Below are 15,488 nucleotides of genomic sequence, written 5' to 3' on the forward strand. Positions count from 1 at the left end.
GTAATGGTTACCATATATATGATAATGGTTACCATAATATATATGGTAATGGTTACTATATATATGGTAACCATTACCATAGTATAATAGTAATGACAACAATAATATATATGGGTGCCGTTCCTATAATCAACATTTTAAAAAAACCGGTTACCATGTATTATGGGAACCATTCCCAATATATATATATTGCAATCGTTACTATAAATTTCCCTCCGTGTATAAACAAATTTTAAGTTGAGCTTTGATCAGAAAATACAAAAAAAGAAACGATAATTTACTGGAAACTATTTTTTTAATGTTTTATAAGTAGACAAAAATACCAAAACAAACATTCTATACAGAGTCAAAAAAAGTTCAAAAAAAGTTAAGAATTGGCTTCTTATTAATGTTTTATTAAGAAACAAAATTTTTAAAAAACGCTTTGCAATTGATTCAAAAAACGTTCGAAAAAAAATCAGAGTGGTCTTGTCTTATTTCATTTTAGAATAGAACACTTCAAAAACAGACTCGAAAAAATTCATATAAGAGTCAAAATAATAGCTTACATATCGAGTGTGAGATCATAGACGGAATCGTACTAGATATATAAATTAGTTTTTATAAGAAATACTCGAAAAGTACGTCAATAAGTGCTTACAGACGGCAGGTAATAAAGACCACTTACAAAAATATGATGAAAAATTGTGTGACAAGGTAACTGAATAAGTTACTTCGATATTTTTTGCACGCTAGCAACAGTTGTTTCTTTTCTTGTATTTCCGATAGCTCAAAAATAGTTTATGAAAATTTGATCATTGTCTCACATTTTGAAATCCATCATTATGAAAACTTTTTTTGTCATTAGTCAATATTTATTACGGTAAAATTAAATCGTCAATCTTTACGAAATATTTTTTTTATCGGATAATTGATAAAATGAATTTCATATTTATGTGTGTCCTAGTAATAATAAAATCCTTCTATCAGAGTATATTCCAATTTTTATTAAAATATATTTACAAAATAAGTTTATTTTTTTTAATTTTTTAAGTGGTCAAATAATTTAATTTAAAGCATAAAATAGATTTAAATTTTTTGTCTAGCAAAGTGCCAGTCACTTAATAATTTTTTATTGATACTAAATTGTATTTGCGATTTATACAGTAATTTCATCAGTGTAATAAAATGGTATTTTTAAAAATAACCATTATAAAGTGGACCTTTTATAGTTTTAAGTAAATTCATTTTCAGTTGAAGCATCGATTGATCTGTATATAATGGGGTGGCGCGAAAAAAAACGACTATTTTTTATTTTTTCGAGTCTCTTATGAAAATTTGTTGGCTTATGATGTTTTAAGAAGTCTCTCCAAAAATGAGCTCGACAAAAAATTTTTAAAAGGTCGCTCACGAATTTTGAGAATATCAAAAATTATCGAAATTCGACTTTTTTATTTCAAATTTTTTTCTTTCTCGTGGCAGCAATAGTTTATATTTGTGAAATCATGAGTACGTTGAAAATTTAAGTCCAAAATTAAAATTTTTAAACCTCGCTCAAGAATTTTGAATGTTTCCGAGTGCTGTCTTTTGAACGTTTTCGAGCGACCTTTGAATATTAATACAGTACAACCTCGTTATAAGTTATTCGGTTATAAATTTCTTCCCCTCTATTTGTTTTCGCTCGTCTCGAAATACTACCCCCACTCTAGTTCCACTAACGCAGTTTTTCGGTTGTTGTGAAGAGATTCCTTCTGCAGTCCTTTTATAAGTTAATAAAGTATGTGCGTAGATAAATGACAAACGTCAACTAACTTATAAAAGGACTGCGGACACAAACACGAACACGACGTATATATATGCAGATAACTGAGCCGTCACCGAGTAAATGATAAGAGTAGGGGAGAGCCATTTCCAAGAAATTTTTCTCCTACATCCCTTAACAGTAACTTATAACCAGGTTGTACTGTAATAAAGCTTCTCGACTTTTCCATCATCAATTGACATCACAATGAATGAAAATATAACCTGAGAAATATAAATAATAAGTTATTTACATACTTTTTTATTTATTAATTCAATTTTTAGGTTTTTTCGCTTATTCAAAACTTACCAAATTTTATTGTTTAAGACTGTCCTGTATATTTTTGGTTATGCAAAAGTTATATTTTACTGAAATGACAATAATTGAGTCATAATAAAATACATAAATTAATTCAAACTATTAGTTATGAATTATCAGTTAATATTCAAAATTCTTGAGCGCCGTTTAAATATTTAAATTTTGGGCTAAAATTTTCATCATAGTCATCAATTCATAAGTATGAACTATTGCTGCCACGAGAAAGAAAAAATTTAGAAATTAAAAATTCGAATTTCGATCATTTTTGATATTTTCAAAATTCGTGAGCGACCTCTTGAAAATTTTTTATTGAGCTGATTTTCGGAGAAGCTTCTTAAAACATCGTAAACCAACAAATTTTCATGCGAGATCGAAAAAAAAAAATTAGTTGGTTTTTTTGCGCTACCTTAGTATATATGAAAGGAAGCATAATAAAATAAAAAATAATGAAAGATATCAATGGACAAATCATAGAATTTAATATATAGATTTAAATACAAGTTATGGCTAAACTATTAAAAATATAGTAAAAATGTATCGATGTAATTTATAGGAAATTTAATTTTTTACAAAAAAAGTTTATAAAGCTTTTTTTACCTTAACTTGATAGTTTAGTCAGAATGTTAATTTGAAAAAATCAGTATATAAATTATATTAAAATTTGATGCCTCAATAATTTTTTAAATTGCAGACCTCGAACGCGAAGTGGATTCAAATATTATAATTATTTGAATGTAAATTTAATTGAAAATAAATTAATAATTATACTTACTAGGATCTTCTATACTGTAGCATGTTTTGTGTAAAGTACCCGAATAAAACTCGAGCCCGATAATGGCAAATATCACGATAGCGAAAAGTACCAGCAAACCAATCTGTAGCAACGGTGCCATAGCTTTGATGATAGACTTGAGCACCACCTGGAGACCTGTGAAAAACAATTACCCATGGGAATAAATCAGCTAACAAATGGTTTACAATAAAAAAAAAAAAAAAAAAAAAAAAAAAAAATACAGTTATTTTAATTAACCATAAACTAAAGAGTGTAAAAGAAATAAGCTATTTTGCACATAACAGTTCATGTGTGTTATTATTATTCTGTATATTTTAAAAACAAATGTAATTTTTATATAGTAAATAACAAAAAAGGTGATTCTACTTTACACATTAGGACAGTTGGCTATTTTAAATTGGCAACACTACTCACTTGGGATGCCGGAGACTAGTTTGAGCGGTCGCAACACACGTATTGCACGCAACGTACGCAGATCCATCTCCATACTCACACCTTGCGGGAACACCGTGATGAACCTGCCCCAAACATACACACACCCCATCGTACTTTACTACCTACTACTCTATTACACTAATTTCACTAATTAATTACTTAAACTACATCTATTATCTCTAGCGTTACTATATGTTACTATGTATACTAAACTTATTAATTAATCTAGTTTATTTAGTGAGAGGATAAGGATTAAGGAAGTTATTTCATCATCAATAATACAATAATATTTGTCAAATATAACTATCATTTGTCTGTGGTCCAATTAATCATTTCGTAAATTCGATTATTTTTATTTTATTTTGTTATTAATAGTACTAAGTATCGGTATGAAAAAAAAAAATTATTGGGAGTGTACGAATAGGGTTCAAATCGAATATTAATAGTTGATTATAATTTTTGAATAACGAATTACTGAAAATTTGAATTTACTGTAAAAAATTTCAGAGTAAATTTCATTTATTTAAAGAACTGAAGTTTTTTTTCAAAAAAGAATTTATTTTAATATTAAAACTCCAGGTTGGAGTAGATGCAGATTTAAATAAAATCCACATCACTCCGAAATCACTTCCGATTTTTGACAGTGTATTAAATCTTACACGTGTATGTATATTATAAAATTTTTTATAATAATTTACAAATAACGAATTATTTTACTTTAGTTTTAAATCGAATATTAATATTCGATTTTATACGAAAGATTCAAAAGTTCAAATTATTCGCACACCCCCTATTTTTATTTACGGCTGTCATAGTTATTTTGCATCGAACATGTCGATCACTGATATTACGCAAAATATTTTCAATATCTTTTTTAAAAAAAATTTTGTTTCCTAGAAAATACTAGTTCAGTACAATTATATCATCACTTTTTTAGATTAATCATAATCTTGATTTAAATATGATAAAAGTATAAGGAAAAAGACCTACACAGTTGAAAATTTTGTGTTCTTGTGTATAAAAATTCAATAGTTGAATATTTTGTGTCAATTATTTGACACCGTGAAGTGTAAATTTAACTAAAGTTGAATGCATATGTGTTATCTGATCACAACAAGTATTAAATTTGTATTATTTGAGACAAGTATAATGTGTTAAACTAACACAAAAAATTAAGTGGAACGTTTGAGACATGTGATTTGTGTTAAATTTAACACAAATTTTTCAACTGTGTTGTACCCAATCAGGAAACTAGTCAACGGAAAAAAATAGGTGCTGCAACAGGATTTTTCCTGTGAAACAATATGATAAGGAATAAGTTTCATATATCAATTTTTTTTGTCAATATAATAAAATTTTGAAATTTGAAAAAAAATTCAGTTTGGAAAAAAATTTCAATTTTGAAAGAAAAGTCCAATTTTGAAAACAAATTCAAATTTTGAAAAAAAATTTCAATTTTAAAATTAGAATTTTTTTTCTTAATTGCATTTTTTCCTTTTCAAATTTTGAAATTTCACTGTACTGACAAAAAAAATTGGTACATAAAACTCATTCCTTAATTTATTTATTCCGCAGGGAAAATCCTGTTGTTGCAACAGGATTTTGTCCTGTTGCTCTCACAGGATGTGTGTCCTGTTGCTATAGCATGAAAATCCTGTTGGTGCACCTATTTTTTTCCGTATACCCCGTATGAAAATAACATATATGGCCAAAATATATGTAAAAATAGATGATAAGTATCAGAAAATATATGTAGCGAATTTAACTATATTTTCTGATATTTTTTTTTATATTAAAAAATATAATATGCATCATATACGAGTCCATATATGTTTAGCATATATAAAATATATATGTCAATCGTATACAAAAAATATATTTTCATCATATATGAAAATATATACTTTTGTCATATACAAAAACTATATTTTTATCATACATAAAAATATATATTTCTATCATATACGAAAAATATATTCTGATCATATATGAAATCATATATTTATATTGTGTATGGAAAAAAAAAAAGTTTTTTATTCGTATGACCCACTCCAATTGAATGAGATCTAAATTTTAATATACTCTTTAAATTGCAGATAAAATTCTCGAAATTAGTTCATTTGAAGTGAATATATAATATACTCATATACATACACATACACCAAATAAAATATATGCTTAAATATAACGATGAAAATATATAATATAAATTATATGCTACCATGCATCTCATTTCATATAAAAATTTTATATTTTTTGAATATAAAAGGAAATATATCAATACAATATTTTATAAGATAAATGTATATATGGCTTAATATAAAAAACATATAAGTTACATATATGGACTACATATATTTAATGTATATAACTTTATATTAAATCGGTGAAAATCTCTATGTGATTTTTTATAATATACAATATAATATATCATATATTTTTTTGTTGCAAGCATACATGATTTTATATATTTTAACCATATATTGTTTTTTCATACGAGGTACCCGATCACTCCATGTATTTGTATATCTATATTTAGTAAAATTTGACTAAATATAGATATACAAATACATGAGTAATCGGATACTAGTTCCCTGATCGGTACTGAGTCTCTCGTCTTATTTCAATTTTTTTATTTCAAATTAAATTTTCTAAAAAAAAACTTTCATAAACAATATAACTAAAATATATAGTTCTGACGATAAAATTATTTTATTGAGTAATAATATTTTTCGAAAAAAAAAAAATGTACGATATTTTTTTTCCCGCCAGACTGGGCTATTCTAGTTGAGTCTATAAAATAATTAAGAAGTCTAAAATAATGTTTACGTCAATGAATAATAAAAATGCTATAGGAAACGAAGACTTCATTAATCGAGAATGTAGTTTATTGAAAAATCAATTGGCGATTAGATATAGATAATTTTTAATTTATATACTACAATAGTTTTATTATGAGCTAAGGTTGAAGGGACGATGAAAAGGTTTGATATAAACAGGTCCTACATACCCATTGTAGCATATATATGCATATGCATATTTCTATATATATATATACGAACATATGGAGCGAGAGAGCGACAAAGTATACATTGGTGCAGCTCTAGAGCATGTTTTATCATTGTATAGCCAGATTGAATCTATTATTCAGTATTGCTGGCTAAAGATAGTCCTCGCTAAAGATAGGTAGAGACACCTTACAGGCCAATATACCGAGTAGAGCTGCGTGTTGTCTCACCGTATTTCTTGTGCTCTAATACGTCAGCGCTGCTTTCATGTCAAGTTATTATTTCTTCTTAATATAAATAGATATAGTATATTTAGAAAAAAAAAAAAATAGTGTCGCTGAAAATCAATCGCTGCACAATAATATTTTTCAACACTTATTTGAATTATCTGAAGTGTACACGGAAAGGAAATTATGGTAACTGTTTCTAGTACGTTAATGAAATAACAATCCAGAACGTTATGGTAATAATTACTTGGAATTATGGGAATATGCTAATAATTTCTGGGAAAAGTTGAACTATGGGAAAAATTTCTGTAGTTATGATAAAAGTTTCCGTATCGTATGATAATTGAATTATGGTAATGATTACCATAATTATGGGAACAGTTCCCATAGTCACATCGGAATAAATATTGTATCCATATTGGAACTATTTTTAGATCCGTGTGGGAAAAACCCCATATTTCATGGTAAATGTTGCCATAATATATGTAAAATATTCCCATACTATTATGGTAATCGTTACTATACTACTAGGGTAATGTTTATCATAATGGTATAGTAACTGTTAAAATAATATTATGGCAGTTATTATTAAAAAATTATGGTGATGGTTGTTATAATAAGTCAACATAATAATATAGTAACGATTACTATGATAGTATGGTAACCATTACAATAATATTATGGTAGTTATTACCAGAAAATTATGGTGATGGTTACCATTATTATATAATAATGATCTCCATACATTATGGAAATTATCACATGAATAAAAATAACTAGGTGGGTCACCATAAAAAATCATGTTGTGGTAACATGATATTCATTTTACAGCAACATGAGTTTTCATGTTGTAGTAACATTACATGATCGTTTCATGTTGGTGCAACATGAATGTTATGTGGGGCAACATGGATGTAATGTTGGTGCAACATGAAAAATCATGTTACACCAACATGATTTTTCATGGTAACCCACCTAGTTATTTTTTTCCATGCACCGTTATATATGATAAACTTTTGCATAGTAGTATGCAAACGGACACTAGAATTTGATAGGAACTATTTTGATATCATGTAGGACTGAAAACCATGTAGGTAGAAGTGGTTAGCATAATAGTATGGTAAAAATTACTATGATAGTATGGTAACTCTTAACATAGTATTATGGTAATGGTGGTCATACCATGAAGAACTTCTAGATGTGATAGTAATCGTTACCATAATATTATAATAATGATTTTCATATATTATGAGAAACATTACCGTTTCATGTAGTAACGCTACTAAAACAGTATGGTAACAGTTACCATAATAGTATAGGAATGATTATCATAATGGCATAAGAATTACTATCATACTTTTATATGAACTATTCTATTATCATATAGGAATGGAACCCATATAGATAAGAATGGTTACCATAATTTATATGGCTGCCATTTTTATAATCGATACCCAAAAAAACCTACCACCATACGATGTGGGAACTATTTCTAAAATATACTGTAATTGTTACCGTAATTTTCTTTCCGTGTATACAGTTGCTATGGGATATTAGTCGACTATTGATTATTTTTTTTTTGCTAAATGTAAATATATAAATTATTGATTGGTTCGAGTAATAAAATAAATAGTAGATAAAAATAATTCAGACAGTACTTATAATTTCGGTAATGGTAAGTTTTACTTATACTATATTTTTTTGCGTGGGAAATTGATGCGTGACAAACAATAATTTATAAATATCGACTAAAGATGACCAACATTTTTTTTACCTCTGACTATTTGAACTCGAAATTTTTTTTTATGTTTTGTGCTTCTACTTAATCCATTTTTAATGGTTTGTTCCATATATTATTGATTTTTATTGTTACTCTAAATTAATTTTTTGTTTTATTTATACATCAAAATGAGGTTATGCTATAAAATAATAAGTATCTGTATTTTAATCCTTTTCAATTTCTTTATAAATATTTCAGATAATTGATAAAATAAAAATTTCAAACAAGTTTTTTTTTTAATTTCTTCAAACTTTTATACGAAAATTAAAAAATTGTCCTTATACTTGTGAAAAATTTTTACATGACGTCCGTTACCATTCTTATGAAAATGACCCCCTACCCATATGGACGAAAGTTTTTTTCCAAACCGATAAAAAAAAATTTCTATGATTGCAATTCGCACAAATAACCCGGGTCAAAAAATTAGACCTGTTTTAAAATAGATGTTACATTTAAATATTAATTTTTCCCGCGTAAAGTTTAAATATTCAAACTACAACCCCTATGGAAGTCCTAAATTGAAAGATGTGACCTTTAGGTATCAAACTATATATAGATTTCAATTTTCAAATAAGTAAAATTTGGCAATTTTTGATAAAATTAGTCGAGGATCAATGAAGAAGAATATGGTAATTTTATACAACCTAAATCGTTATCCCATTATTTAAAAAAAAAGTCAATAGCAGTGATCTAACTAGCTGAGAGTACTAATAAGAAAATTACAAGATAGACACACATAATTATACGACTACTGAGTCGTCTATGTTTTAACCAAAATAGTATTATAAAATCTACATATATATTTATATTTATTAGCAGCTTAGCTAACTATTATTATCAATTTTATTATTATTATTCCTATGTTCATTTTAATTTTATAATTTAAACTATGTTTATTTAAACTAATTAAAAATGGACACACTTGTGCCATTATTACTGAAAAAAAATAAAAAAAAAGTGAATGAAACAAAGTTTACCCGGTTGGTAATTTATATAAAATTTATTTATTACTAAAGCAAACAAAACTAAAGATACATAAGACTGTTAGTTTTAACTAGTTTGTACAACAAATATTAAAAGTTATTTTAAACAAAAATAATAATAAAGTAGCTCATCTATTGCACTGTAAAAAATTTGCGGAGTGAACGCAGAGTGAATCCGGAGTAAACGTGGAGTGGATGACTTTTTATTTATTTAATTCTCTTGAGGTGAATTTCACTCCGAAGAGGAATTTCAGAAAATATTAATCATAAAAAATAATACTAATACATAGTGACCTTAGGTCTCTGATATTTTGACATTTATATTGAGCAAACCTTTTCCATATACACAGTTAGATATTTTGCGTTAAATTCAATATAGTTTGATTAGCGAGACTGCGTTTCGGACACTTTCGGTTTTTTGCCCCCACCATCTATATTTAATACTTGCGCATATCTTAGGTATTAAATTTAGATGGTAGGGGTAAAAAACTGAAATTATACGAAACGCAAAGTCTCGCTAATCCTACTATACATTGCGTTTGTGTTGATCTTTAACAAAAATTTTATGTTGAATAATTGAACACAAAATCAAAACGAATAGTTTAACCAAATAATTTTTTAACACAAATACACAATATTTCTATCTGTGTATTCACGCGAAATGATTTTAAAAAATTATAAGCAGCTGATACTAAAACTTGAACAAATATAATTCCACTGAGTCACAAACTGTCATATGACTTACATTAACTATCCTATGAGATAACATTTCATATTGTACTGAAATATCAAATTTCCCCATAAAAACTATCTCACTACAGCTATCCAATAATTATACCCTCGGAGTACGCTGAGGGTCATTTTGACCCCAGAATTTTTTATATCCTAAAATATTTCTCAAGTTAGGTTTGGTTTTAATTAATCGTTTCGCCGTTAAAAATTACTTAATTCGAAATAATGATAATTGTATTCGAAAGAGCATTGTTTTACCTACAAAAAACGTCATAACCTGCATTCAATGAAATGCATAGTTTTTGAAATATAACTCTTCAAAAGTGAAGTGGGCTCAATTTGACCCCCTGTATACTCCGAAGGTCTGTTCGAAAGTGTACTCCGAAGGTTAATATTTTCACTATGTATTATATATATAAAATTATAATTTACTGAATTAATAAAACATTTTATAAGTTAAAAACATGATATTATCAGTTTAATTATTAGTATCTGAATAAATTAGTTATTTAAATAATTATGTTTCTAATTAACAGCCGTTTCCAGTAAATAAAAACATATTTAAGTATTAGATCTCCGGACCGGAGTGAATGCTCATTGAAATAAAATTCGCGTCACTCCGAAATCACTCCACCCATAAAAAAATCCCTATTTACCGGATTGAAATAAAATCCGGGTTTGCTCCTGATTTTTTACAGTGTGACGATTAAATTAATAAATAACTATTTATTATTTAAGAACCTATTTTTGTTATTTAACACACTTAAACACTTAAATTTATTTTATTATATTGTTATATTAAGTAACATAATTATTATCAACAGAGTTAAGCTCAAAAGTAAGTGTTTTTATAAGAATTTAGTGTTTATTTTATAGCTCGACTCACTTGGAATTTTTGATACCAGCTTTAGTGGTCTAAGAACCCTGAAGGAACGTAGCATACGCAGGTCGACGTCCACATTTGTTTCAGCGAACACGGTCATCGACCTAATCCAAGCATCATTCTAAAATTCTATTCCCTCACGTAATAACCGTATCATATATTTATTTGTTTTTATTTTTATTTTGTTTTTTTATAATCAACGAGGAGAAGAAGGAAAGACAGGAACCCTCTTTGGATAATAAGGGACATTTTGATTGAACGGTTTTGGGAAATCTTACTGCTACTTATTTTAGTCGTCCCTTCATTTTTTAGTACTTTTTTTATGACAAGAGGGATAAGAGGTTATTTTAGATAAACGAATCATTTTTAACTGTAAACATTTCATGAATTTTTAGAAAAAATTTTAAATATATAGACGGTATGTTTACAATTTTTTATTTCCCTTTGGTTGTTAAATTATTTTTTCTGTTTAATATTTAGTAGGGTTTCAAGGTTTTGGAATGGACGGATTTATTTACTTATACCACTTCCTTATACTCCTTATACTGTATGGAGTAAATTTTTTTTTTTGTTAGAGAAACAGAGAAAAATTATTTTATAGATTTAAAAAATTAATAAATTATGTTACAAATGCTATAGTAAAAGGTATAAAGGCATAAAAAATTATTTTTTGTTAAGTGACTTTAAACCGATTGATTACAATTATGAAACTTTTTCTGGAAACTACACGGAGAAAAATGCAGGTCGAAATTAAATAATAATTACAATCACAATGAAAAATTTGCTATCTCAAATAAAAATTTACAATTCATAAAAAAAATTACAATGATTTGTAGAAAATTATTTTGTTATTTCAATTATTACTATCTAGATTGTAATTTTCACTTATCATCATAATTGCAATGCAGCTTCGTTAAATTTTCGCTTGGAAAAAATACATATTTACTTATTTATATAAAAATAGTTCAATATTACAAAAAGTATAAATTGTTTTCAGAATTATTAAAAGTTAGTACATTAGTCGCAATTTTTGTTTCGTAGTTGATAAATATTACATCTCCAATGTAATTCTACGTAGGTTACTACACATTTTAGAATGTCGGTAAGACAAATTGCTCCCGGGAGATAAAATTGCTATTTGAAATTGTAAAAATTACCCGCCAAAATACATCTTTCACACAGCGTGTTAATTAATATTTACTAAGAACAATAGTCAGAATTATTGATACATTACAATTTTTATTTGTCACCAGTAAATTTTATTTTGAATGTAATCATTTTTATACTCAACAGAAATTATTATTCTAAATAATGTTTTGTAATTTTTACTTTGAGTTTTGCACAAATTTTTATTTTTTTTTTTTTTTAACGTTTCAAGATTACTTCTTGGGTTGTAATTTTTTTTTCAAATTTAGTAAAAATTACTCCATTTTTTTCTCCGTGTATGAGAGCGTAAAAAAAATTTATCACTGATTTGTATTATTTTTCTCCAGTACAGTAAAAAATTATTCTTTTATTAATGTAAATTCTTTATACTTTTAGAAAAAAAAAAAAAAAAGAAAAAAATTTTACGCCCTTATAGTTTTCTGAGTGATATAAAGGATATAAATATTTGTTATATAGCATTTGTAACGCAGAAGATTGCACATGTTATTGTGGGGCAAAAAGTGATTTTTTTTTTATATTTAATTAAAAAAAATTTTTTAATTAAAACTTTTAGCAAATTTTCTCATCACTGAATATTGATAAGGATTAAAATGATTTACTATTCAGTCTATAAATGAGTGAAAATGAAATAATTTTTCTCCGGTTGTAAAAAAAGTAAAAAGAGATTGACTCACCCAGTGACGACGACAAAAAAATCCATGATGTTCCAGATGTTGCGAAGATAAGACCCACGATGTAAAACGAAACCAAGCGCCAGGATCTTAAGACTTGCCTCGACACAGAAAATTCCGAGAAAATATATCTCCGTTGACTCGAGCTTTTGGGCTAGGATGGTCTTGTCGTGCTTCGGCAGATGTTCCTCGAGGGCGAGCACCACGCAGTTGGCGATGATGGTTAGTAGGACGGCGTACTCGAAGGGCGGCCACTCGATTATAAAACGGGTGTGCTTACGTATACAGTTGTCCTCCGACAGGATAAACAACGACGAGGGTCCTTTTGTGCCCCCGCCGGCACCCGCCCCTCCTCCTTGATCCCGGCCTGCCGGCATGACCTCCAGACCAGGTGACTAGAACCGTCAATTGCACATTAATCATTACTATTATCACTTGTAAAAACTTAAAGTAATTAAGAGATAGAATACTAGCTATTTTTATATATGGGATTATATTTATCATTAGTGTTTTTAAATATAGTGAAACCTAAACTTAAAATTAACCTTCTCAATAAAACAATTTATAGATAAATTGAGAAAAATATAGATAGCCCGAACTGGGATTCGAATCCAAACCATGTTGGTATTGAGCCGAGTGCCCTACAAGTTGAGCTATCCAGCCCTATACTACAAACTGAAAAAAAATTCACTTCAAATTAGTTTAGTCCTGAAATTTTTAACACTTGATAAACTAATTCGGTTGCTTGTCCAATTCAAATTCATTAATTCGTTCAGAAGTTATTGTAGATTTACGTTGATTTAATTGCTTCCATTTCGGAGATCTACATAAATCTACTCAGGACCGCGTACAGTGAAAAAAATTTTTTTTCCTCTCGGTAAATGTTTTGTTCTGGTAGCAATACTGGTATTCTTGTGGTAAGAATACCAAAATTTATTTCACAGAACCATACGTATTCTGACTGTAGCAAAACTCGGTATTGCTATAGGCATAACACAATCAAAATAAAATAAACTTAACACTACTTTATTGACATGCATGAATGTATGTAAATAGGAGAATTTTTTGTTATAACAGACGTACTGTCAACAATTGAGACGAAAAACGCATAAATACTAATTAATAATTTTATAATTATAAAAAGGAATATTGCACGCATTATTTTAATATTTGTTATCACTTGCACTCTTATTTCTATCTCATGATAACATGAGGTAAAAGTGCGGTAAACAAAAATTGCTATAGGATAAGTATGTAAGGGCTGGAGACACCACTGCATTTGCTATAGTAAAATTGTAAAAAGTTTTAGTCCCACAAGAAAACTCGGTACTGCTGTGGGAATTATATCAGGCTTCTTGTAGTAAGAATACACAGTTAGAAATTTTGTGTTAAATTCAACACAAATCGTGTGTTGCAAACGGTCTACACAAATTTTTGTGTTAATTCAACACATTGCGTTTGTGTTGATCTTCAACACAAATTTTATGTTAAATAAAATTGAACACATAAAATCTGTTCTTTTGACAGAAAATTTGTGTACATTTAACAGAACATTTGTGTGAATTTAACAGATTTTTTGTGTTAAAATCAGCTAATAAACATAAGCACATAACCTAACCAACTCAAGTATACTGATCTACCCTTAGTAGAACTTATGCTAATTCAGAGAACAATTGGACCGGTTCAAAAAGATATGAAAGTTATCCAAATTTTATTGTAAAATGTATATATTTAATTGTAAATAAGTTATAATCGAAATTTCCCTGCAAACAACACTGCTACAATACTTTGCTGGGTTATAGTAATAAAGAATTGCGCAGGAACGTTTAGTCAAACAACACAAATTTTGTGTCAATTTTCGAATGACACAAGAAATGTGTAACATTCTATGTTTTCTAATCATTTAACATAAAAAAATCTGTTAAAGTAAAATAACACAAACAGGTTGTGTTGAATCAACAGTTTTCTGTGTTAAAAATCAACACAAAAAATTTAACCAAATAATTTTTCAATAAAAATACACAAAATTTCTAACTGTGTACGTTTACTTACTATAGGAATGCTGGATCGATGATATTTTGGATTCCGGGAGGAAAAACACTTTTTTTTCAATGTAATCCGATCAATTTGATCTACACTCAGAAAATTAAATAATTGTGTTTATTATGCTAAATTTTTAATTCCAATTATCGATAATGATTAGAACGTTTTTCACAAGTAAACTTTTCGCACGCAAATTTACTTCTAGTCGCATGTAGACTTGGTTCGTGCGCTTAACTTCGCTCTCGTGGGCAATCACCAACTTACCGCACTAGGTGTACAATATACTATTATATTGAGCCTTAAATAAAATGAAATTGAAGTAACAAGTTTTGAACGCGGTTATGTAATTAAATAATTATAAATTTATATTTGAATGTGCGGTATTATTATTACTAATACTACTATTATAGAATACATATTTGCACGGTAAAGTTTACATGATACACAACAAACTTTGGGTAAAAGCGACAATAGATTTAGTGCAATAATGACCTGGTAGTTGGCTCAAGTTACCTTAGAACGCGATCGCATTCAGTAAAAGCTTTCACTATGAGACAAGAGCATTTTGCTAAAGTGAGAAATTAAAGGAACTATAGATTTAAAGAATTGCCGGGACATTAAATTCGATATTGTTCTAAAATTATAATAAATATCTAAAATTGTCGCAT

At 27.7% G+C, this 15,488-nt stretch overlaps 1 protein-coding gene across 1 annotated transcript in view; it reads right to left on the minus strand.

Annotated features, from left to right (window-relative positions):
* LOC103576100 (voltage-dependent calcium channel type A subunit alpha-1) overlaps window positions 1-15,488 on the minus strand; it is a 165,049-nt gene that overhangs the window by 71,570 nt on the left and 77,991 nt on the right. Inside the window, exons 3-5 of the mRNA XM_053740947.1 lie at window positions 12,781-13,172; window positions 3,306-3,409; window positions 2,871-3,026 (exon numbers count right to left, since the gene is read on the minus strand). Coding sequence (XP_053596922.1) covers window positions 2,871-3,026; window positions 3,306-3,409; window positions 12,781-13,172 — 652 coding nt within the window. The remainder of the gene's footprint in view (window positions 1-2,870; window positions 3,027-3,305; window positions 3,410-12,780; window positions 13,173-15,488) is intronic.

The sequence above is a fragment of the Microplitis demolitor genome, chromosome 7 (genome assembly GCF_026212275.2).
Source record: "Microplitis demolitor isolate Queensland-Clemson2020A chromosome 7, iyMicDemo2.1a, whole genome shotgun sequence".
NCBI lineage: Eukaryota > Metazoa > Arthropoda > Insecta > Hymenoptera > Braconidae > Microplitis > Microplitis demolitor.